The sequence below is a fragment of the Myotis yumanensis genome, unplaced genomic scaffold (assembly GCF_028538775.1).
Source record: "Myotis yumanensis isolate MYYU_CA2020_CCGP unplaced genomic scaffold, mMyoYum1.0.hap1 SCAF_14, whole genome shotgun sequence".
Classification (NCBI taxonomy): domain Eukaryota; kingdom Metazoa; phylum Chordata; class Mammalia; order Chiroptera; family Vespertilionidae; genus Myotis; species Myotis yumanensis.
The window spans coordinates 37013262-37035481 of record NW_027223765.1 but is presented as its reverse complement, the minus strand read 5'-3'; the positions used below and the strand labels follow the sequence as shown (position 1 = coordinate 37035481).

The 22220-nt window shown below is 50.4% G+C and overlaps 1 protein-coding gene across 3 annotated transcripts in view; it reads right to left on the bottom strand.

Annotated features, from left to right (window-relative positions):
* Positions 1-5059, bottom strand: part of SSUH2 (ssu-2 homolog) — a 36993-nt gene extending 31934 nt beyond the window's left edge. For all 3 annotated transcript variants that reach the window (XM_070391543.1, XM_070391545.1, XM_070391544.1), the window contains exon 1: positions 4995-5059. In XM_070391543.1, coding sequence (XP_070247644.1) covers positions 4995-5022 — 28 coding nt within the window. In that variant the 5' untranslated portion in view covers positions 5023-5059. The remainder of the gene's footprint in view (positions 1-4994) is intronic.
* Positions 5060-22220: the final 17161 nt, after the last annotated feature.

Here is a 22220-nt window from a genome sequence, read left to right as displayed (position 1 = left end):
AAGGCAGGGTCATCGATGGGGAGGTTGAGGCGCCACCCCCTGTGACGCACAGAGCAGGGCCAATCAGGGGGTTGGGGCGCTGCCCCTGTCACGCACAGAGCAGGGCCCATCAGGGGGGTTGGGGCTCCGTACCCTGTCACGCACAGAGCAGGGCCAATCAGGGGGTTGGGGATCTCCCCCGTCATGCACAGAGCAGGGCCCATCAGGGGATTGAGGAGCTCCCCCTGTCACTCACAGAGTAGGGCCGATAGGGGAGTTAGGGCACTGCCCCCTGTCATACACACAGCAGGGCGGATCAGGGGGTTGGGGCGCCGACACTCTCACACTCAGGGCAGGGCCAATGGGGAGGTTATGGCTCTACCCTGTCACACACAGAGCAGGGCCTGTGGGCGGGGGGTTGGGGCGCCGCACCCTGTCACACACAGAGCTGCAGGGCAATCAGGGGGTTTGGGCACTGCCCCCTGTCACACTGATCCGGTGCCAGGAGGCCTCGCGGCTTCGCTGATCCCGGTGCTGGGAGGCATATTACCCTTTTACTATATAGGGTAGAGGCCTGGGGGCCGGCTGGTTTGCCCTGAAGGGTGTCCTGGATCAGGGTGGGGGTCCCCACTGGGGTGCCTGGCCAGTCTGGGTGAGGAGCTGAGGGCTGCTTTCAGGCTGGCAGTTGACTGAAGCTCCCAACCGCTCCTTTTTTTCTTTTTCTTTTTCTTTTTTTTTTTATTCTGGGCCAGCTTTAGCTCTGGATCTAGCTTTGAGGCTTCCGCTGCTGAAAGCAGGTATCTAGTTTGTTTGCATTCTATAATCGAAACAATGTATAACTCCAGCTCTGAGATCCCGGCAGGCTGAAAGCTGGTTTCTGGGGTTTTGTTTAGCTTCTATATTTGTTACAATGTTTCTTAGAGTTGCAGCTCAGAGGCCGGCAAGTCAGGCGGGGAACGTTGGAGTCTGCAGTCACTGGAGCAAGCAAGCCTCATGTTCGCTTCCAGCTGCCTGGCTGCCGGCCGCCTTCTTGGCTGACAGTTAATTTGCATAAGGATATGCTGATTAGCCAATGGGAAGGGTAGCGGTTGTACGCTAATTACCATGTTTCTCTTTTATTAGTGTAGATTACTTGTAAAATACCTGCTTGGGGTCTGCCTCCCCTACTAGGCTTTGAACACCTTAAAGGTAGGTCAGTGTTTTATTCATCCTTGTTGCCCCAGCCATGAGCACAGCACAAAGCAGCTAGTCTGCTGTGTAGTCTTAGAGGAAAAATCACTTCACTTTTAGGGCCTTGATACCTTTCCCTAAACCAGGGCTCAGGGAGGAGGGTCGCTGAGAGGAGAAGATAGGCAGTGGATAAGAGATCTGCAAACAAATTTGGGAGAGTTCTTGGGCTCCCCACTAAGCTATGATATGATGCCATTAAAAGTTTTATTTCTTATTCCCCAAAGGGGACAGTATCTTTCCACTAGTAGTTTCCAGACCCACAATCCCTTTCCAAAGATCTGGCAGCCCTTAGGAAAGACTGGAGGGGCTCTGAGAGGCCAGGGCGAGCCTGGCAGGGAAGGCCTGCATCCCTGGTGGCTGTGCCTCCATCCTAAGAGATGTGTGGGAAACGCCAAGGCCCAAGGTGAGTGACCAAGGCTCTTGGCAACTGGGCCCCTGCTCGGAAGTGCAGCATCCCTTCCCACCCAGGGACCGTGACAGCTTCGGATCCAGTCTCCGATCTCCAACGCAGAGCAAGGCGGGGGGCACTCTGTGAACAAACCTTCGGGGACCGGAGCTGGTCCAGGTGCCAGTCCCATCTCTTCAGTGCTGAGTCACTAATGGCGACAGTTTTGTGGCCTCAGATCATTGCCTCTACCTCCCTAGGGACCAGGGACCAGGAGTGAGGAGGTGCCACTGAGGTCCTACGCTCCTGGACCAGGCTCTGACTTACCATTTCTGGGAGGGCTGTAAGTCTGCAATCAAAGAAGTTATATTACAAAAGATATGGTTTTTAGAATAAGGGAGGAGATATTTCCTCTTCAGCTCTGAGTGAGGACATCTCCCTCTAAGAGAAGAATGATTAAAAACATATTATGTCTGAGTCCACTGAAGAAACAGGAGAAGAAAAGACTGAAGAGTTCTTGTTTTAAACACAGGACAGACAGGTTCTGAGGAGCTTTGGAGGGTAGAATAAACACCAAAGAGTAGAAGCTCCAGGGAAAGAGATATCAACTCAATGTAAGAGAACCTTTGACAGGATGAGCTGTAGGCGGGGCGGCTGCCCACCACGAAGGAGCTCCCGTCAATGGGGGGATGCTGCCTCCAGCTGGCGATGCTGTCGGAGGCATCCCAGCATCCGCCAGTGGAGGTGCTAAACGGCCTTCAAGGTGGCGTCCACGTGAGTGCCACCTTCCACAATGTCCCCGTCTGTGCGACCTTTGGTCCCAAAGTGTATCATCGGAGGAGGATCTTCTCTTGCTGAAGCTGCCCACATCACAGACTCAAAACTCAGGGACAGCACTTCAGTGGCTGGGAAGGTAACTCAACTGGACAAAGCGGGCAGCCGCCTCTCACCTGAGAAGGACATTTAAATTATGGAAGTCCTGCAGTAATTAGTCAGTCTGAAACCTGGAGAAAATTTTACTTAGTTCCAGAGTGCATCAACTCAGTTTCTAAAGCGTTTTCTGGGCAGCCCCATCCCTTGCAGTAGGCTCTAATCAGTGATGGTGAATCTATGACACGCGTGTCAGAGGTGTCACGCGAACTCATTTTTCTGGTTGATTTTTCTTTGTTAAATGGCATTTAAATATATAAAATAAATATCAAAAATATAAGTCTTTGTTTTACTATGGTTGCAAATATCAAAAAATTTCTATATGTGACACGGCACCAGAGTTAAGTGAGGGTTTTTCAAAATGCCAAGCTCAAAAGGTTTGCCATCACTGCCCTAAGTGCTGCCCTGAGCTTTGATTGGGTTAGAAAACCACACAGGCCAAAACCGGTTTGGCTCAGTGGATAGAGCGTCGGCCTGCGGACTCAAGGGTCCCAGGTTCGATTCCGGTCAGGGGCATGTACCTGGGTTGCGGGCACATCCCCAGTAGGAGATGTGCAGGAGGCAGCTGATCGATGTTTCTCTCTCATCGATGTTTCTAGCTCTCTATCTCTCTCTCTTCCTCTCTGTAAAAAATCAATAAAATATACAAAAAAAAAAAAAAAGAAAGAAAGAAAACCACACGGGGGGGCGACCCTATGACAGAATTGAGTCTATCATTTTGAATGTTAAGGGAACTAAAACGTTCGCCTTACTCTCTCACCTTGCTTACTAAATGGGTGATGCCAAAACAGAAACATCACAGGTGATAATATCTCCCCTTAATGACAGCTTAATTTTAAAGCTCTGGAGGGTACAATCTGATAATTTTCTAGAGTCAATATTTACTTCATTCCTGCTCTAGACTGAGTGATGTTTTAGGCACTGTACAGCCAATTAATCCTTGATTAAATCTGCAAGATGACACCATAGAGATTAAGTGACTTAAAATCTCCCAGCACAAATGGGCCCAGCTTGCATTTGAATTGAGATCTGACTTATCCCGTTTCTACTAAGAGAAACTCCCAGTATAAATGGAAAGGCTGCTAATGAGCAGTGTTTTGACAGGAAAGACTGCATTTGAATGTTAGTAGGAGCTTATTAAAATAAGACTAAAAACACACAATTTCCAACATGTCAGATTAAGTCCTCCTCAAACACATGCTAAGATATCTCCATACAGCTTCCACTTCAATATGAAAAATTTAAATTGAGCCCTAAAAATAGCATGAGTTAATTTATTTTTTAAAATATATTTTATTGATTTTTTACAGAGAGGAAGGGAGAGGGATAGAGAGTTAGAAACATCAATGAGAGAGAAACATCGATCAGCTGCCTCCTGCACACCCCCCACTGGGGATGTGCCTGCAACCAAGGTTCCTTCCCCTGACCGGAATTGAACCTGGGACTCTTCAGTCCCCAGGCCGACGCTCTATCCAGTGAGCCAAACTGGCTAGGGCAGCATGCGTTTATTTTATATTGCACTTCGGCTCTGAAGCTTAGAGCTCTGAGATAACAACAGAGACAACAGAGTGTGTTGGACCCTTGAAGGACCTTTGCGGCCCCCGAGTTCAGCAACTATGAAAATGGACTAGTGCCCCAGGTCTCGCTGGGGTTAGATGAAGCTGAGGACTCCCACCTCCAGAAGAAGCACACTCGCACAACATTTTGCCCACCCCTTCATGGTCTTCAGATGAAGAACTCCTCACCCAATCTCCCTTCATGGATGAGAAAAGTGCGGCTCAGAGAGTTTAAATGACTGGCCCACGATCACACAGACAGTTCACAGCAGCGTCGGTATTGAACCCTGGCCTCCCAATCCCCAATCTGAGACTGTACAGCATTCCTCATTCCAATTCAGGATCAAAAATTTTTTAAACATAGCACATTTTTTCCTAAAGTTACCATTTTTTTCGTTGTCTCTTTAAATAGTCCTCATATTCCACTGTATTTTTGTCCCAGTAAAGACAGGAAGGGGTCGCCCAGGCTGTTTCGGGAGCGGTAATGAACAGAATGGCTCTTTGCTAGAGGGAGACCACGAGTAAAGACCTTTTCATGACATTTTTAAATTAACCTCATCTAAGAGCTGAGCCCAGCTGTGATTGAAATAAGACTCCTGACAGTCACACTTACATTTGGCTCTGGAGGAGGGGGACTGTCGACAGAGAAAGGAAGGATAGGACTGTAAAACTTGGATGTATTAAGTCCTTAAGGAGAAAAGTTCTCCTCTTGGGTTTTACCATCCTTCTCCACTGCCCGGGGCCCTTGCAGACACCAGCCTGCAGGCTGGGAATGGGCTCTGCACACAGGAGGAAGGAGGGAAGGAGGGAAGGAGGGAAGGATGCCCTCCGCGGGGCAGACACAGAGCCCGAGGCAGCACTCGGCTCGGTGCCCACTACAGAGGTGTGCGCCCGCACCGCCCGGCTGTACTTACTGTCCTCGTCACTCAGATCCCTGTCCATGGTCCAGATGTCCAGCCAAAGAGGTTTCTGCCCTTCCAGTGGCTTGGCCGCCAGCATCTGAGGGACTACCCTCGGCCCCTCCCAGACGGGAGGCCCATTGTTGCCTGATTTGAATACAACAGAGGGAAACATCAGAGGGGAAGCACCTAGCCCATGAGAGTAGCCGCTCTGGGCCCATTGACAGGGGTTCCTGGAGCTCCTACTCACCAGGCTTTCTATGTGCCAGCCTCTTGCTGGGCGCCTCTAGTCGCCCGAGTCCTCACCACCCAGGAGGTGGGCACTTTTAGGTGCCCATTCACCTGAGCTGAATCCAAACCTCATGCGCCTGACTCAAGCCGGAGCCCTTGACGCCTGTGCTGCATTGCGCAGTAGGAGGCGGGCTCTGAGTGTCGGGGTGGGGATTGCAGAAAAGTGTAATAACCATGAGGGGGTACCTCCCCAAGGGGGAGAGAAGAGATGGAGGGGCCTCTCAGGTCGAGCGTCACATCGTCTCACTGGGGAAGAAGCGAGGTCACACAGCACAAGGTGGGCACAGCCAGCTCCTGACCCACTGCTGTCACCACACCAACCGAGTCCCCTGTGGAACATCTGGGGCATTTCTCAAGGTCTCTTCCAAGCCTTTTGCTTGGGGCTTGGCCCTCCTTCAAGCCCTTGGAAGCTCGCCCCTCTCCCCTCAGATGAGTCTAAGCAATGGACACCTGGGCCTGGGTCACCTGGTGGCAGAGGTGAAAGCCTGTGCGCTGCCCGCCTCCCCCTGCGCTGCATTCTTGGCAATGACCCCTGACCCCTGGACCTGGGGCTCTCTGGCCAAGGAAGCCTTGCTCCGCAGGGCAAGGGGACAGGCATGCCGGTCCTCCAGGAACACCGGCGGCTGTGATCGCCCGGGATGCACTGATTAATCTGTCACGGCCGCCCCAGGCGGAGACGGCTCCGAGGTGTGCCACCAAGTGCCTTCAAGTCTCTCTCCACTGCTTTCACCTCATCACTCACTGCCCACCCAGCAGGGTGCTGGCGACAGCCATGAAGGCTGCAGCAATATTTGACAAATGCTTCTTATATCCCCGCAGACGGCTCAATGCCCACACATAGGTTTTTATAGTTGGTAAGAGCACTGAATTTCTTAAACTGGAGAGTTATGTAAGTTTCATTATTGTATATGCATGAGAAAGACCGAGATCCTGAGGAATTAATTTGTCTTTTGATACCTTTATACATTAAGCAATGATTTTAAGCCCTTGTAGAACTGTCTCCATGGGAACAGGATGTTTGTGGCTGGCTGTGTGTATATTTCACTCTAAACATAATATGTGTGCGTCTATGTGTGTGTGTTTAAGCTAAAACATTACAGATAGATAGATAGATAGATAGATAGATGACAGAAAGATAGATAGATGATTGATAGATAGATCGACCACCTGTGGCTTAACTAAACCAATATACCACTATTATATCTTGAATACTTTTTAAGCAGCAATATATACTTGCCTAAAGCCCTCCGGCATTTGAAAAACAATCATAGGAAATCAGTAAAATGACAAACAGAAGGAACAGAATGTTAAATAGAGCTGAGTATGAAAGGGACTGGAAATCTTGAGGTTGCCAGATGCAGACAATCATAAGTTGTATCTCAGGAACCCGGGAGTGTAGATCAAAAGGAGGGACAGTCCCTTGCTAAACATGAGTAATGGGTTAGTTAGATGACATAGTAATGGGTTAGTAAATATCTCTTTAAATGCATGGCAGTGAACAAACCAACTATTCTTGCTTAGGCATCGAGGCAGGAGTGCTGTCTTAGGCAGCTTGAGTGACTCGGGGAAAATAATATGCCCGTCACCACCCAGTATTCATGGTGTCAGGAGCAAGCATCACTAATTGTAGGACCCAGGCCTGTATGAGGCAAATTCTGGTTCCCACCTCCCACTAGTGTCAAAGGAGTTTGGGGTGTGGGAAGGGAGGCCCCCACTCTGCGCCAGGCACTTCACCTTCACCTGTATCACTGCTGTTGATATAAAAAAGTGGGCTTCTTAGAGCTGTTCTTCCTGAACTGGTCCTCAGTGGTCCACAGACATGATCCATCACAGCATCCTCATGTCCTGCACATGGCAAGTGCTCCTGAAACATCTGCTCTATGAAGGCAGCTGCCTAAGATCCAACCCTACCCATTTGTTGCTGTCTGAGAACCTATAGAGTCAAGGTAATCTCTGAGTTTGGTCTCTGAGCCTGGAGGCTATGTCAGAGTTGCGGGACACATGTGAGGGTCGGGCGCGGCTCCAGAAGGGAAGTCTAGAAGGCACACTGCATGACTGCAGGGGGATATGCTGGTGAGGGAACTGCCTAGAGGGAGCGCTCAGCGGTGCCTTCAAGAATTTAAGAGCTGTCAGGAGGAGAAGAAGGCAGAACTGAATCTCAGGACACCTATCCATGAGCACGAGTACTGAGAGCTGGTCCGGAATGGGGACCATTTTCCACTTACCAAGCAGAAGATGTATCCGGTGCGCAGAGCCTCCTACGGTTGGGCCGGGGCTCTCGGAAGGGCGTTAAAGCAGAAGCTTCGCAATTACTCAAAGCGAACAGTGGTCGCAGAATCAACCGTTTGAGGCTTCAGAGTCGGTGCAAACTGGGTTCAAAGCCCAAAAGTGGATGCTGCAAAAGTAAAGCATTCCTGAGGGACAGGTGAAGGGAATGTGCCCAGAGGGCAGGACTTTGAAATGCACCTGACTGTGCATTTTGCCTGGGAAAAGAAGCACCACAGGTACAAGTCTATACCAACTCATGAGCTGCGGAAAAGCGGTCTGGCTGGATGGTCAGGGGCATCACTGGAAAACTGGTGGCAACAAGATCTGGGAGCGAAATCGTGTCGATTTCTCTAAATGGGCAAAGAATGTGAAGATGCTTGTGCCCCATGCTAACGCACACCAAAGGGTGACTTGAGCAGAGGAGAATTTTATAATCGAGTGCATGGCATGACCCACTCTGTGGACACCCCCGTCAGGCTCAACACCCAGTGAGGCGCGTGCAGGAGGCAGCCAACGATATTTCTTTCTCATTGATGTCTCCCTCTCCCTTCTTCCCTCTCTCAAATCAAAAGCATTAAAAAAAATAAAAATTATCATCTCTGGACGCCAGCAAAAAGACCAGGCTGGTTAAGAGACAGAGGTTTGATATTCAGCTTAGCTTGCTGAACGGGACCTGGCAAGTAAATCTGATGTCTAAGTAACCAGGAAGTTCACCAGATCCTCATTCAACGGTTCAGGTGCCTACTGTGCACCCCTCCTGAGAGGTAAACCAGGTGATTCCTGCCCTCAAGGAACTCCCAGTCTTAGGTGGGAGACAAATTCATAACCAAGTACTTACAATGCAGAGGACCCAAGGCTGCCATGGTGAGGCAGACAAGGAGTTCTGGAATATGGAGGCTTCCTCCCTGTGACTACACCCCCGAGTCCTGGCCCTCTCGCTGGCTTTTCTCCCACCAAATGGTGGCCACCCAGATGGCCGCTGTGTCTGCCCCAGGCTTCCTAATGAATTCACTGGGCTGGCCCTCGGCTCTTATTTTTCACTCAGTCCATAAGAATCACCAAGGGGTCGGTCTGTCAATAATATAAATTCCCAGGCTCCATCCACCCCCTGAAATCCTGATTCAGGATGTGTCAGGTGGAGGCCTGGACTGCGCGTTCTTTTTACGAGACTCCCACCAACTCAGGTGGTCTACACTTTAAGAAACACTGGCTTAAGGAACCCACTCGGTACAACTCAGCATTCTAACCTTTTATTTCTTAAAAAAGTCATTTCAAGATACAACCCATAAAAGTTTATTGCAATTTCCCACCATCTGTCTTTGATTTCTTCCCTTTTTATGTAGGAACTTTCTTCAGCTCGGGATAAAGATTTATTATAATGCTGGGTTAAGTGCTGTAGGGAGGCCATTCTATCAACCCACAGGGAAGGACCTCATTTTCCTCCCTCAAGGGCACAAATCTCACGGGGGCAACAGTAATAACCACAGTGAGAATTGGGAAGCATTTCAGAGGCACAGATGTTATCTCAGTTGGTGGCAGCTCCACCTGGAGCAGCCTTAGGACATTCAAATACAGATGCCACCCACCCCATGTCTCCTCTCTCCTTCTGACCCCAAAGTGCCACCATAACCACCTAATAAGCTGACATCAAGAATTCACCCGGGATTTTAAATTATTCAGGATTCAGCCATTTCTATATGTAGGCATGTGGAAAGGCTCAATTCTGGGTAAGGTAGATTGTGTTTTCACACAGAAGGTAGTGATTACATAGCACTTTAAAAAATTTTTGTATTGTGATAAAATGCACATAACATACAATTTACCATTTTAACCAGTTTTAAGTGCACACATTCACACTGTACAACCATCACCACCATCTACCTACAGCACTTCTTCACCCCCAGCTGAAACTCTGTCCCCATTGAACACCAAGCCCCTGCAACCACCATTTTTTCTGTCTCTATGAATCTGCCTACTCTATGGATCTCATAGAAGCGGAATCATGCAGCATTTGTGTTTCTGTTGCTGGTGTTTTTCACTTAGCACAGTGTCTTTAAGGTTCATCCACATTGTAGCATATATTTGAATTTCCTTCCTCTCTCGTGCTAAATACTATTCCTTTATATGTTCAGACCACGTTTTCTTTACCCATTCATCCATCCATGGACACTTGGGTTGCACTTTAAAAATCACAATTATTATTATCTCCACTTGACAGGCGGTTTTATTTTTTTTTATTTTTTTATTTTTTTAATATATTTTATTAATTTTTTACAGAGAGGAAGGGAGAGAGATAGAGAGTTAGAAACATCGATGAGAGAGAAACATCGATCAGCTGCCTCCTGCACATCTCCCACTGGGGATGTGCCCGAAACCCAGGTACATGCCCTTGACCGGAATCGAACCTGGGACCCTTCAGTCCGCAGGCTGACGCTCTATCCACTGAGCCAAACCGGTTTCGGCTTGACAGGCGGTTTTTAAAAGGCTCTAAGAGGTGACATGACTTGCCCAGGATCACGCAGAAAAAGCCAGGCCTTGCCCAACCAGCATGGCTCAGTGGTTGGGTGTTGACCTATGAACCAGGAGGTCACGGTTCAATTCCCAGTCAGGGCACATGCCCAGGTTGCAGGCTCGATCCCCAGTGTGGGGCGTGCAGGAGGCAGCCGATCAATGATTCTCTCTCATCATTGATGTTTCTCTCTCTCCTTCTTTCCTCTCTGAAATCAATAAAAATATATTTTTAAAAAAGCCAGGCCTCCTAACTCCTGCCCCTGCCCTGTCCCCCTGACACACAATGACATATGAGCACTCATTCCAATTCCAGTCTCGCTCCTTCTGGGTAAAGGTCTTGCCCACCATCTATACAGCTTGGGGTCACTGACTGAGTTCATCAGTGAACACTCACTGGGCACCCACTAGGAGCTAGCCTATCCCGGGCCCTCTCAGCAGTCCATCTCCACCTCAATCCACCCAGAACCCCACAGGAGCCAAGACTGCCCAACAAAGGCCTTCTGCCCCAAAGGGCCTGGTAGCCGCGATAACATTGTCACTGGCTTATCTGCAGGCGGGTGGATGGAGAACACTGGTGCCCATGGCAGGAATCGAGGATGAAGTGGAAGAGAATGGTATTGACACAAATAAGAAACTTGCCCAAGTGGGAGGTTCCTGGAACACTGCACTCAAGGGCCGTCCTCTCCTGGGGAACCAGGGACATAGGCACCTCCCTTCAGGCCAAGTTGTGGGCTCCCAACTGCAGAGACAGAAAAGGCGCTTTCCTGCCTAAACCCTTACAACAACCCCTGAGGTAGATCTTATTCTCTATAGAGGAGGAGGCAGGGGCTCAGAGAGGGTGACTGATGTACCCAAGATCACACAGCTCATGTGTGGCCGAGCCAGGATTCAAGCAAGGCCTGTTGGCACTAAGGCCCCAATGTTGACTACTGGAACAGTGGGCATGACTATGTGTCATTATAAGAATGAGGAGGAGGGGGCCATGGTTGAACAACACAGGAAAGTGGTGAAACTTACGTTGCAATTCCTTGGCCTTCGGGAAGCTCACCCTCCCCTTTCCTAGCTGAGTGATGATCATCTGAACCTCGGTCTCCTTGACAACAGAAAAGTCACACTTTAACAAGCGTCCCTCCCTGGCCTTTCTGGAAGTTCCCAAGGAACACGCACCCTTGCGTGAGTGCACACTGGGTGTGCTGCCACATGTCACCTGGCCTGATGCTCTCGGCTCCTCCTCCCTCACCCTCTGGACATAAGTGAGGCCCCTCCTGCCAGTCCCTGGAACCAGGCTGTCTCATTTCCCAGAATTCAGTTATAGAAATTTTGGAACACCAAAGAGAACCTCACCTGGATTGTAGACCCTGGCAGCTCCTGATTCCACCAGTCCTGACTCCCCAGGGAACCCCAAACTTGCCAACTGTCCTAATCGACCTGGCCCACAGCCATCTTAATAGGGCCAGCCACTCCCCCCAGTGGGGGCTTCAGGTCTCCTTCAGCACCGAGGCGCACACTCCCCAATCCACAGCAGCATGGATGCTCAAGGCCCCAGGGCCCTGTCCTTCCTGAACGCCGGGCCACAGGAAGCAGCCTTGCCTAAGAGCCACATCCAGCGACCGACCAAGGCAGGGCCCCCGTGCCCGAGTTCAGGCCACGCTGAAGGGCCACCTACCGGGCTCCCCATGGAATCGGCTGAGGCCCGGCAGCTGGACTCTCCCTCTGCTGCTGCCTGTGCTCCCCCACAGGACCTGCTCCCCACAGCACCCCCAACTGACTCCCACCTGCACATCTCGGCCTGAGCCTTCCTCCCGGACTTTCACCACGTCCACCCAACAGGGCCCCACAGCCCCGGCGGTTCACAAAGATCCAGGAACTACATTTCTCACTCTCACAGCAGTTCCCAGGGGCACCTCCTCACCCCCCTCCCATATCTTCTCTGCCCAAATGCCCTACTGCCCTCTACTCCAGCCTCCCCAGCCTGCCCATTGCTCTAAGCCACACCAAGAACACCATCAGGGCTTTGCACTGGCTGTGCCCTCTACCTGGAATTCCCTCCCAGATCTCCACATGACTCACTCCCTTGCTTCTTTCAGGCCTTTGCTCAAATGTCACCTTCCCAATGAGCCTTCCCTGGCCTCTACTTAAAATTAAACACCCACACACACAACCCTGCCAAATCTCCAGCTCCCTATTCCTGATTCCTGCTTTAGGTTTTCTTCAGAGCACTTATTACTCCCCACACATTGCCTATCTTACCATTACTGTTGTTTAATATCTGCCTCACCATTCTGTCACTAGGATGTAGGCTCCCGGAGGACAGTGTTTGTCTGTTATGTTTCCTGCTGCAGCTTAGCTTGCTGAACGGGACCTGGCAAATAATAGGTGGTCAATATGTGTCATGAATGACTGAATAAATGAATGAATGAATACACAATCCACATTATTACTCAGGGACTTTATCGTCCTGGACTTCTGAGCAAGGCTCTCCAAGGATGATTCTGTTCCATCTATGGAGCAATAGGGGGGAAAAAACAAGTAATGATTAAATATCAGACTTTCACATTTTCAAGAACAGAGGGACTCAGTCTCAGGGTGTCTCATTACAAGGACAGCAGGAGGGAGTCACCGTGACCCTGAGGCTCACCTGCTAAACTAAGGATGCTTCCCCAGAAAGCATCTGTCCCCACAGGTCATAAATGTGGCCTGTGACAGCTCAGGATCCCTCCGTGGCCACGACTCGGAAAGGCACTTCTCGAGGCGCTCTTAGTAGGACCACACAGGCACCCAGGCTGGCGCTTCAGATTCACTCGACCAGAGAACCACTTTCTAGGGTCTGGCTGCCCTCCTCTCTGGGCAAGAAACAGGGGGAGGTTTTCATTCCTGGCTCCTGGCAGAAGGACAGAGTGGTTTGTTTGCAGCAAAAGTCAGAGATACTAATCTCATAATGGGCAAGGCTGCCTGCCAGCAGTCCACACACGGGGAGCCGGCCCTCTCCTGCTCCCTCCCTTCCTACTGGCCTAATCCATTTGTCTCCAAAACCAATTTGGAATTTTAAAAGGCGGGTCTATTTGGTCACTTAAATTTTCAAACACAAATTCAATTTGCTCTGTAAGGCACCGCCAGCCTTCCGAGGCCTGGAGACAGCACTGACCATTCGCCCTGCGCCTATCACCAATGCTGGGGGCCACTGTGCCTCCCACAGCTGCCCCTCAAGGGGGAGGGTCAGATCCGTGGAATAAACACATGCTGGCACCTCAGAATTCCTCTTGCCCCACCACTGCATGGTACACGTGGGGAACCGAGGCCAGGAGAAGGGAGGGTGAGTAGCAAGTCATAGTCTTAAAGATTTCTTTCATAACAGATAGCCTTGCATTTTATTTTATTTGTTTGTTAATCCTCACCCGAGGATATTTTTCCACTGATTTTTAGAGAGAATGGAAGGAGGAGACAGACAGAGAGAGAAACATCAATGTGAGGGAGCAAGCTTGCAATGAGCTACATGCCCTTGACCAGAATCGAACCTGGGACCCTTCAGTCCGCTGGCCGATGCTCTATCCACTGAGCCAAACCAGCTAGGGCCTCGCATTTTTGCCCTGAGGACCACACAGGAGCTGGGAGTAGGGTTGGGAGTATACGGCAGGTTTTTTTTTTCCACTCCTCACCATTAACAAGCTTTGTCTCCTTGCAGACAGGTACTGGAGCCATAAGTAATATCAGACACATTAAGGTGCCTCCCATGAAGCCGAAAATGGCAGAAATGATTTCTCCCCCCGTCCCCTGATGCCGGACCTCCCACCTTGTGTCACCTGGAGACACACTCGGAGCAAGAATGATGTGTTACCATGACTCCATCTAATTGCTTTCCTCCTTCCTCAGCCTCTTCTTTCCCAGTGGCTTCAGCATCCACAATCGCCACTCCACAGCCACACACTGGAAACCGCTAGTTATCCTCAACTCCTGCCTCTCCTCAACCCTGTGCCTCCTGCCAACCTCTCCTCCCCACCCCTCCATCCTGCCCTCTGGGCCTCTGCTCACCTGCTCTGCAGCGCCCCCCAGCGGGAGCCAGTCTAACGGATGCGCATGCGCTCTGTGATAACCCCAGGAGTGGAGGTAATGGGCGCATCACGGGACCTCCAGGGGGGGAATCGAATGATCAGACGATCCTGAGTACCCTCTGGGTCCAGAGAATGCCACAGAACACTCTTACCTTTTCCTGTGGAGCCACCTCTCAGGTCACCCGCCTCTGCACCACCCCCTTGCACCCACACCTGGGTCTCAGGTGCTCTATGAATGGCACCTGTAACCTTCTGCAGCTGGAATGTGCATGGCTTCACCAGCTCTAGATTCCCCCAAATAAAACATCCACAAGCCAGCAAAACTTTTGGTCACCAGGACCAGCCACCTCCACAGCATAACCTCCACGCTGACCATGCCTACCAAGATCCTGTCTTTTATTCCTATTGGCCCAAGTCCCCACCCTAGAAGGAAGGATCTAAGAGGAAAGACAGGGAAGGATCGGCAGCTCTCTCCTGCCACACTGCAATCTGAGTAAGACTCCCGCTTCAGTCTTCTATGGCTCCCTATTGTCATCATGATGAAGTCCAGATCGTCAGTCTGGCTCCAATAGCTTTTCCAGCTTTACCCCTGGTGCTTTCCCCAGTCCCGCCCACGCCCCAACTTCTTGGCCATTCTACACTCCCACATTTCCCCAACATCCGAGCCCGGTCGCAACTTCAAGCCTTTGTGCGTGTAGTTCTCTCCATTCAGAACATCTTCCTCCTCCACTCCCTGCCTGTCCAACTCTTACTCATCCTCCAAGGACACACTCAGGTGCTTCCTCTTCCTGGAAGCACTCCCTGATTGCCTTGGGGGCAACCAATTGTTTTCTCTTCTGTGTCTCCACATAACTCTGCACAGGGCCATTATTTATGGATATGTGACTGCTTCCCCCAACCCCAGGGCATTTTCCCAAGGGATGGGGGAGATGCCACTCTGTGGCCACTCCTTGAATGGCCATCCTGAGGCATGTCACCTGGCTTCCACGCATCAAACATGACTTGAAGAATCCATGATGAAAACCCAAAACAACAGCCACAGGAATGAACAAGGCCACATACCTTTGTGGATCTAAATTTAAAACTCACAAATGAAGATTTAATGCCAGGCGCTTCAAACCTGGCCACCACTATTGCTGGACATGGAGGGGTTCAGCCTTAATCACCGACCCTAGACTGGGTTTGGGGGACCTCAGACAGCATCTGCTCCAGACCCCTCACATCTATTCCCTTTTCTTTATCTTCATTATCCATTTTAATATTCATCAAAGAAATACTCTAATGCTAAAATGATCAAGCCTACAAAAGATTAAATGTTAAAAATTAATGGTCCCTGACTGCCAATGTCCATACGTGAATTTTATAGCTAGATCTCCATATAAATGTATACACACTTAGAATTTTTCAAAGCATAAATGGGGTCATACTATAAATATTGCTCAGCATCTTTTATTAAAAACAAAATATATCATGGGTGCCTTTCTGTGTTGGCATACACAGTTTTACCACATTCTTTTTTCTTTTAAATTATTGTAGCAAATTTACATTTGTAGTGTACACTTACTGGGCACTCAATACCAATAACAGAGAAATGACAAATATTGTTCACCAGCCTTTTGTTTTTATTGGTAACCATTATTCTTATTTGGATAGGGTTTCTATCCTTTTGTGCATTTTACTGAAATATAATATCATAAAAATGCACAAATCTTAAGCACATAACTCAATGAATTTTCACAAAGTAAAGGCACCCACATTCGATCAACAATCAGATCAAGGACAGCATGTGGCCCGATCCCAAGGCCCCCTCATGCTTCTTCCTGTATCCTCCTCTAGCGCCCGTCACAAAGGTAAGCACTCCACTGCCTTGTAACACCATAGCTCAGTTGAACTTTATATACTTGTATTCACTGAGGTACCTATATTAGTCAGCTCAGGCTGCATAACAATAGATGGGGACAGACACTTTTTTCTTGCAGAGCTGGAGCCTAGAAGTCCAAGTTCAGGGCTCTGGTGAGGGCTCTATCCCTAGCTTATGGGCCTTCTGGTGGTGTCCTAATGTGGTGGAGAGTGAGCTAACTCTCAGCCTCACCTTTGAGGGCACTAATCCCATCATGGAGGGCCCACCCTCATGATATCATGTAACATTAATCACCTCCCCAAGGCCCCACCTCCAAATACCATCATCTTGGCAGTCAGGGCTTCAGTGTATGGATTGGGGGACACAGTACAATGAACAGCAGGCCTCTCGTGCATCTGGCTTCTTTCATGAAACATTATGTTTGTGAGAATTGTACCCAGCACCTCAGCCCCATCCATTTTTAACACTTCACAGCATCCTGTTGTAGGAATGTACCCTGAGGTAGCCAACCATTCTCTTCTTGATGGACTCCTGAATTGTTTTTGACTTTTGCAACTACAGACAGCATTGTGATAAAAATCAACCCTTGTGCATGTGCCTGTACATGTGTGCATGTTTCCATGGGGAGATTAGTAGAAATAGAACCGGTGTAACTGCTTCACCTTACAGCAGATGTTGGGGCTCAGGAGGAAAAGGTCAAGGCCCCAGTGTTTCACTGGGTGACTTCTCAAGGTCACAGTGAGTGAACGGTCTCCGAAGGTCACACTGCGTGTGGCAGAGGCAGCATGCTTCCTGACTCCCATGCCTGCCCCATTCGTCCGCCTTCCCTTTATCTACTTCATTTCATTGAAAATACTCACCTGGAATTAGTTGTGCACATGAACTAGCTGGAATTTCAATGCACCAGGCCACCCTCTGATTGACATCTGAGCTGACTGTGCACAAGGAAGGCAGCCCAGCGACCCAGCCTCATAACCACTCGGCGTCTGTCGGACGTAATGGGACGCTTTCTACAGCAAATGGCGTGGATCGCTGGTCAGCGGGGGGCAGGAGGCAACATGACACAGACTGCGGTTTTGAGAGCCCGCTCTGCTCTTTTTCAAGTTCAGGACAGTCGGGAATTTTTCCGACTTCTCTACTGTTTTTCCTTCCCCTTGCACCACTCTGGGGCAGGGGAAAAAAAATGAATTTCAAAAGGATATTGTTCTAACCAAATATAAGTCTTTGCTGCTATGGAAACAAAGTGGTTTTTTTTTGGGGGGGGGTTGTTTTGTTTCTTTTGTGTCTTTTAATAATAATTGTGTCCCACTTCAACAATGGCCAAGGAAATATTTTAAGAGAGAGACAAGCTTGGTGCAAATCTCAAACACACAACTCGAAAGGCATCGTATTCAGGCCGAGAACTGAGAAGTACAGATCGCTGAAAACACACATCCTCCCCTTTTCTGTCTGCTATGAAACAGCTCATTTCCCATCAACAAGTCTAGCAGGAGAGGGAACAAAAAGTCCAGTCCAGGACAAACTTTGCTATTTATTCCAACAACCCCCAGGAAACGAGACCTCTTAGAATGGCTGCCGCCTTCCCACGCCGGCCGGCCTGATCTTGAGTCCCGGGCCCTCTGTGCAGGCAGCTTGCCGGTGCTCAGGGGAGGGGTGTTCATCGCCTGCCCATTTACTGGCCGGTGCAATTCCAGAGCCTCTAAGGAAAACGACCTGGTTCTGGGTGTGGAGTGATGTGTGCAGGCCAAGATGCAGTGGGGAGGGGTACCCTTTGGAAAATGAGGTCAGGGTGAAACAGGGATGCAAGCAGCCAGGCCCCCTGGCAATCTTGCCATCATCGTCCCTGGAGACCAAAAGCAACCGAAGAAGCGCAGTTTGGATCTGAACTTCAGACGGAACCCCAGCAGGTTCTATTCCCCTCCTCTGGGCTTCAGTGTCTCTGCTGATGAGATGAAGAGGCTTGAGGCAGGTCCAGGGAAAGGGACCCCCAGGAATTGCCCCTCCCCCTGTATTGTACAGACAGAGGCTGGAGAGAAATGAAAAAGACCGAGTGGAAGTTTGATTTAAAGATGATGTGGGGCCAAATGGCACAAAAACCGTTTGTGGCTTGATCATTTCATCTCTCAGACCCGCAGCTCCCCTTGACCAACAACAGGCCATCACTGCCCAGGACGCAGGGACAAAGAAACAGCCCTGCCACCGATGGCTAGCATGCCACCACCATGCCCCTGGCCACGTGGAACTAACGTGACTGGAAGGAGGAAAGGGCCCTGTGTTCTTCATTCATCATCTCATTTAGTCCTCACTGCAACCCTGAGAGGTGGGGGTTAATAGTATCCCCATTCCAGAGATGAGGACACTGAGGCACAGGAAGCCAGCTGACCAAGCTCCTGCAGCTGGAAGTGGCAGAGTTGGGGCTTGAATACGGTTTCTCTCACCCCCATGAGCTTTTCCCTCCTTTTTCCTAGGTCTTGCCGCCCTGTGTTGTAATCGCTTCCTTCCTATGGAGACTCCTTGGTACTAATGTGTCTCTAGGCCCTAACATTGCACTCGGTATTGATGAGCGGGTGGGTGGAGGGACAGATGAACGCTCAATCCTGTGTGAGTAAGGAGTCACTGAGGGTCTGAGGGCAGGGATGCGAAGCGATGTACAGAAGCACGAGCTCAGGCCTACCCTCCAGCAGCTCTGCCTCCGGTAGGGAAGACGCGGACACGTGAAATGTCGCCAACACTGAGAGGCCACCTCCGCGGAGGCGCCCCATATTTACAGACCGGGGGTGGGGGGGTGAGACAGGAGGCCAATTGGCAGGGACCTCACTCTGCTCTGGGCCGGGAAGGCTGCCTGGAGGAGCTGGGCTGGAGCTGGACACTCGAGGATGGGAAGAGTTGGACAATGAAGAGGAGGAGGGAGGGAAGGGAAAAAGAAAGAAAGAGAGGAATAGAGAAAGGTTATGAAGAAGAAACAAAGAGAGGAGGGAAGGTAAAGACAAGCCTTCTCTAAGGAATCTTACAGAGGATTCAGCTCTGTGGGTGTCTGACCCACAGCTTCCCCTCCCCAACCCCCGCCCCACCCCCCCCCTCCCCCCCATCAGAGACACACTCCCCCTCCAGTGTGCGGGCCTTAGGGCCGCCACCATCATGCACCGGGCTCTCCAAATCTCTTTCGCCCCCTGCTTTCACAGCCCTGCTGGCCAGGAGCGCAGGCATTGGTTTCCTCGTAATAACTCCGAGGCCTGAAGAGCACTGGCTGGAGGTCTGGGTCGGGGGCAATACCAGGACTGAGGCCGGCTCCCCGAACACTCCCTGTTCTTGTTCTCCTGCAAGGCAAGCAGTGAAGGAGGCCAGAGAGGCATCCACTGTGCAGCCAATATATCTGGGGGCAAACTGCTTCCTAGCCGGTTAGCCCTGGGCAAGGGACTTAACTCTCTGAGCCTCAGTTTGCACACCTGGAAAAGGGGGCCATTCCTCACAGAGATATTAACAGGAGAAGAGATGGTGCATGTAATGCCTGATATGCAGTGGGATCTCAGTAAGTGGGAGTCATTACTATTAGTAGCTTTATTACTTTTATTCATTTGCTATTAGAGGATAAAGCTAAACTCCATAGCTTCTTGCCTGATAACTTCAGAAACTCTCTCAGTGAGAATTCTGGTCTCCTAGTTCCCAGCTGAGAGATGAAGGCGGGGGCAGGTCACTCCAGGAATTTTCTGGCACATCTGGCTTCCCTGCCAGGGAAAGTCCCCAAGGGGTTGGTTGTTTGCTTTCCACTGACGCCTGCGGAGACCAGCCTTCACTGGTGACTGGCTGCAGCCACCAGGCTGGGTGGGGCTGGCTCGGGGCTCTGGGGTGCATTCTTGTGCCCCCCCCCCACCCCCCAACGAGTAAAAATAGTTCTGCTTTGTTAGGCGGGTGCTTACACACGCCTTGCCTGGCAGCCTGCCCACTGGAAAGGCAAATGCCAGACTATTTCAGGCTGTGAAAACAATCCCCAGGGTCAAGCCCCCAGAGAGCAGTATTAATATCCCCCTATCTCATTCTCTCAGGCTAGAAAAATAGAAAAGAAAGCTCTGTGGCTACATGATTCCTCCTTTTGTTACCCACAATCCCAGCTGCCAAAGCCACTGCAGACAATGCTCATGACCCTCAAAGACATGCTCTCCCAAACAAAACAAAAAAGCAGAAAGGCGATAGGAGGAATAGGAACAACAATAATAATGATGATGATGATAATAATTAATAATAATAATAAGGCACTTACTAGACACAGAGCACGAGACAGGCATGTTATCATTTGCTCATCTGCTCACAGCAGCCCTATTACAAACCCATGTCCTAGAAAAGGAAACTGAGGTTCAGAGAGGTGGAGTGACCTGCCCAAGGTCACACGGTGAACAAGCAGAGAGTCTGAGACTGGAGTCCAGGACTGCCTAACTCCAAATCTATGCTGTGTCCTCCAGCCATTTCTGACGCCTTCTGAAAAGAAAGCCCATTTTGTCACTTTTCTTTGTTTTCTTTGAGGTAACAGACTCCAAAGGGGCATTTTCAATGGCTCTCTGCAGCCTTCAAGATAAATTCCAGACTCCTTAGCGTGGCCCTGAATGCCCTCAAAGCTGGCCCGCCTACCGCTCAGCTCCCTCCTCCTTCTCCCTGAAAACGCCTGTGCTGCTCCGACCTCCGGTCCCAAGGCCTTTGTTCTCTTCTCCTCGCCTTCCACCTAAATCCGTCTATCTGCTCTGGTCTGAATATTTCTGTCCCCTGCCCCCAAATTCATAAGGGTTGAAATTCTAACCCCTAATGCGATGGGATTGGGAGGTGGGGCCTTTGGGAGGTGATTAGGTCCTAAGGGTGCGGCCCTCACGATGGGATTAGTGCCCCTATAACAAGAGACCCCAGAGAGCTTCCTCGCTCTGCTTTCCACCACATGTGGACACAGCCAGGAAGAGGCCTCTCACCAGACACCAGATCTACCAGTCCCTTGACCTTGGACTTCCCAACCTCCAGAATTGTGAGAAATGAATGTTTGTTGCTTAAGCCACGCAGTCTATGGCATTTTGTATAGCAGCCCAAGCCGACTCAGACACTCTCCTTCTGCACCCAGCTCCAGCTCCCCCAGGCAGCCTCCCTGATCTCTCCCTGCCCAGAGAAAAGTGAGCTACCTCCTATCACACCCGCTTCTGCGTGCGTGGGGCACCTCTGCAGCCGTGGCCTTTCAGGGTTAGAGACTCCTCATGCCCCTGTCGTGTCTTCACAAGTGGACGGGAAGCTGCTGAAAATCAAGGGCTACAACTGTGCTCTGTGTCTGTTCACATCACACCTGTCCCCAAATCCTCAATGACATAGGATCACATTCATGCCTCTGTCCATGCCCACATCCATCCATATGATTATCCATTCACTCAGCAAATAGTTCCTGTGTACAGCGGAAGCGATATGGGAATCAATCTCACCTACAGTCAGAGAGGAGAGAGCTATGGAAGGAGGCTAGTGAAAGACAGCCAATCAATGCCTGGAAGGGGAGGTGGGGGTTCCTGGCAGTCCTTCCACGGAAGAAAGCACCTGAGTTGCATCTTATGGGAAGAATGGAGGTTAGTTCAGTGCAACTAGGAGACCTTTCTTAGACAGGCTTCCTGACACTCCCCGGAGAGTCTCAGGAGCCAAGGCAACCTCGCAGGCAGGGAGCCTAGAGGATCCTTACCCTGACCTCAGTCTCCCCCACACCCGCTGATCTTCCACTGGAACCGCCCATTGGCTGACCCCGCCAGCAACCAGGGTAGAGAGCAGGGTGGAAAGGGTAAAGGTTAACTCTGCAGGTACAAAGCTGCTGGGCCATCCAGCCATGCATCCCTGGCTGCAGCACGCTTGGACTGACTGCTGTTCCCTGAACCGCCCTTGGCCTTCAGACCCTGTGCCTTTGCTCATTCTGTTGCCTCTGCCTGCAACTGCCTTGCTCAGCTTCCAAGCCCATCAAAATCCTAAGCCCCCTTCATGCCACACCCACAGGCTGTGTCCTCTGAGTGCTTTCCTTATCTACTCAGAAAGCAATCTTTTTAGCGCTTATATCATTCTCTTGTGTGTCTTTCCCCCTCCACCTCCGCCAGTATCTGAGCCCTCTAAGGGCAGGGACTGTAGCTGACTCATCTGTAAAATCTTAAATCATTGTCTCCTCTAAGTCATGAGCCCGGAATCTGTCAGGAACTGTGAAGGGTCTGAGACTTTAGACTTCTTGTTAGCCTGCCAGTTTCATGGATGCTGGCGGAAGAC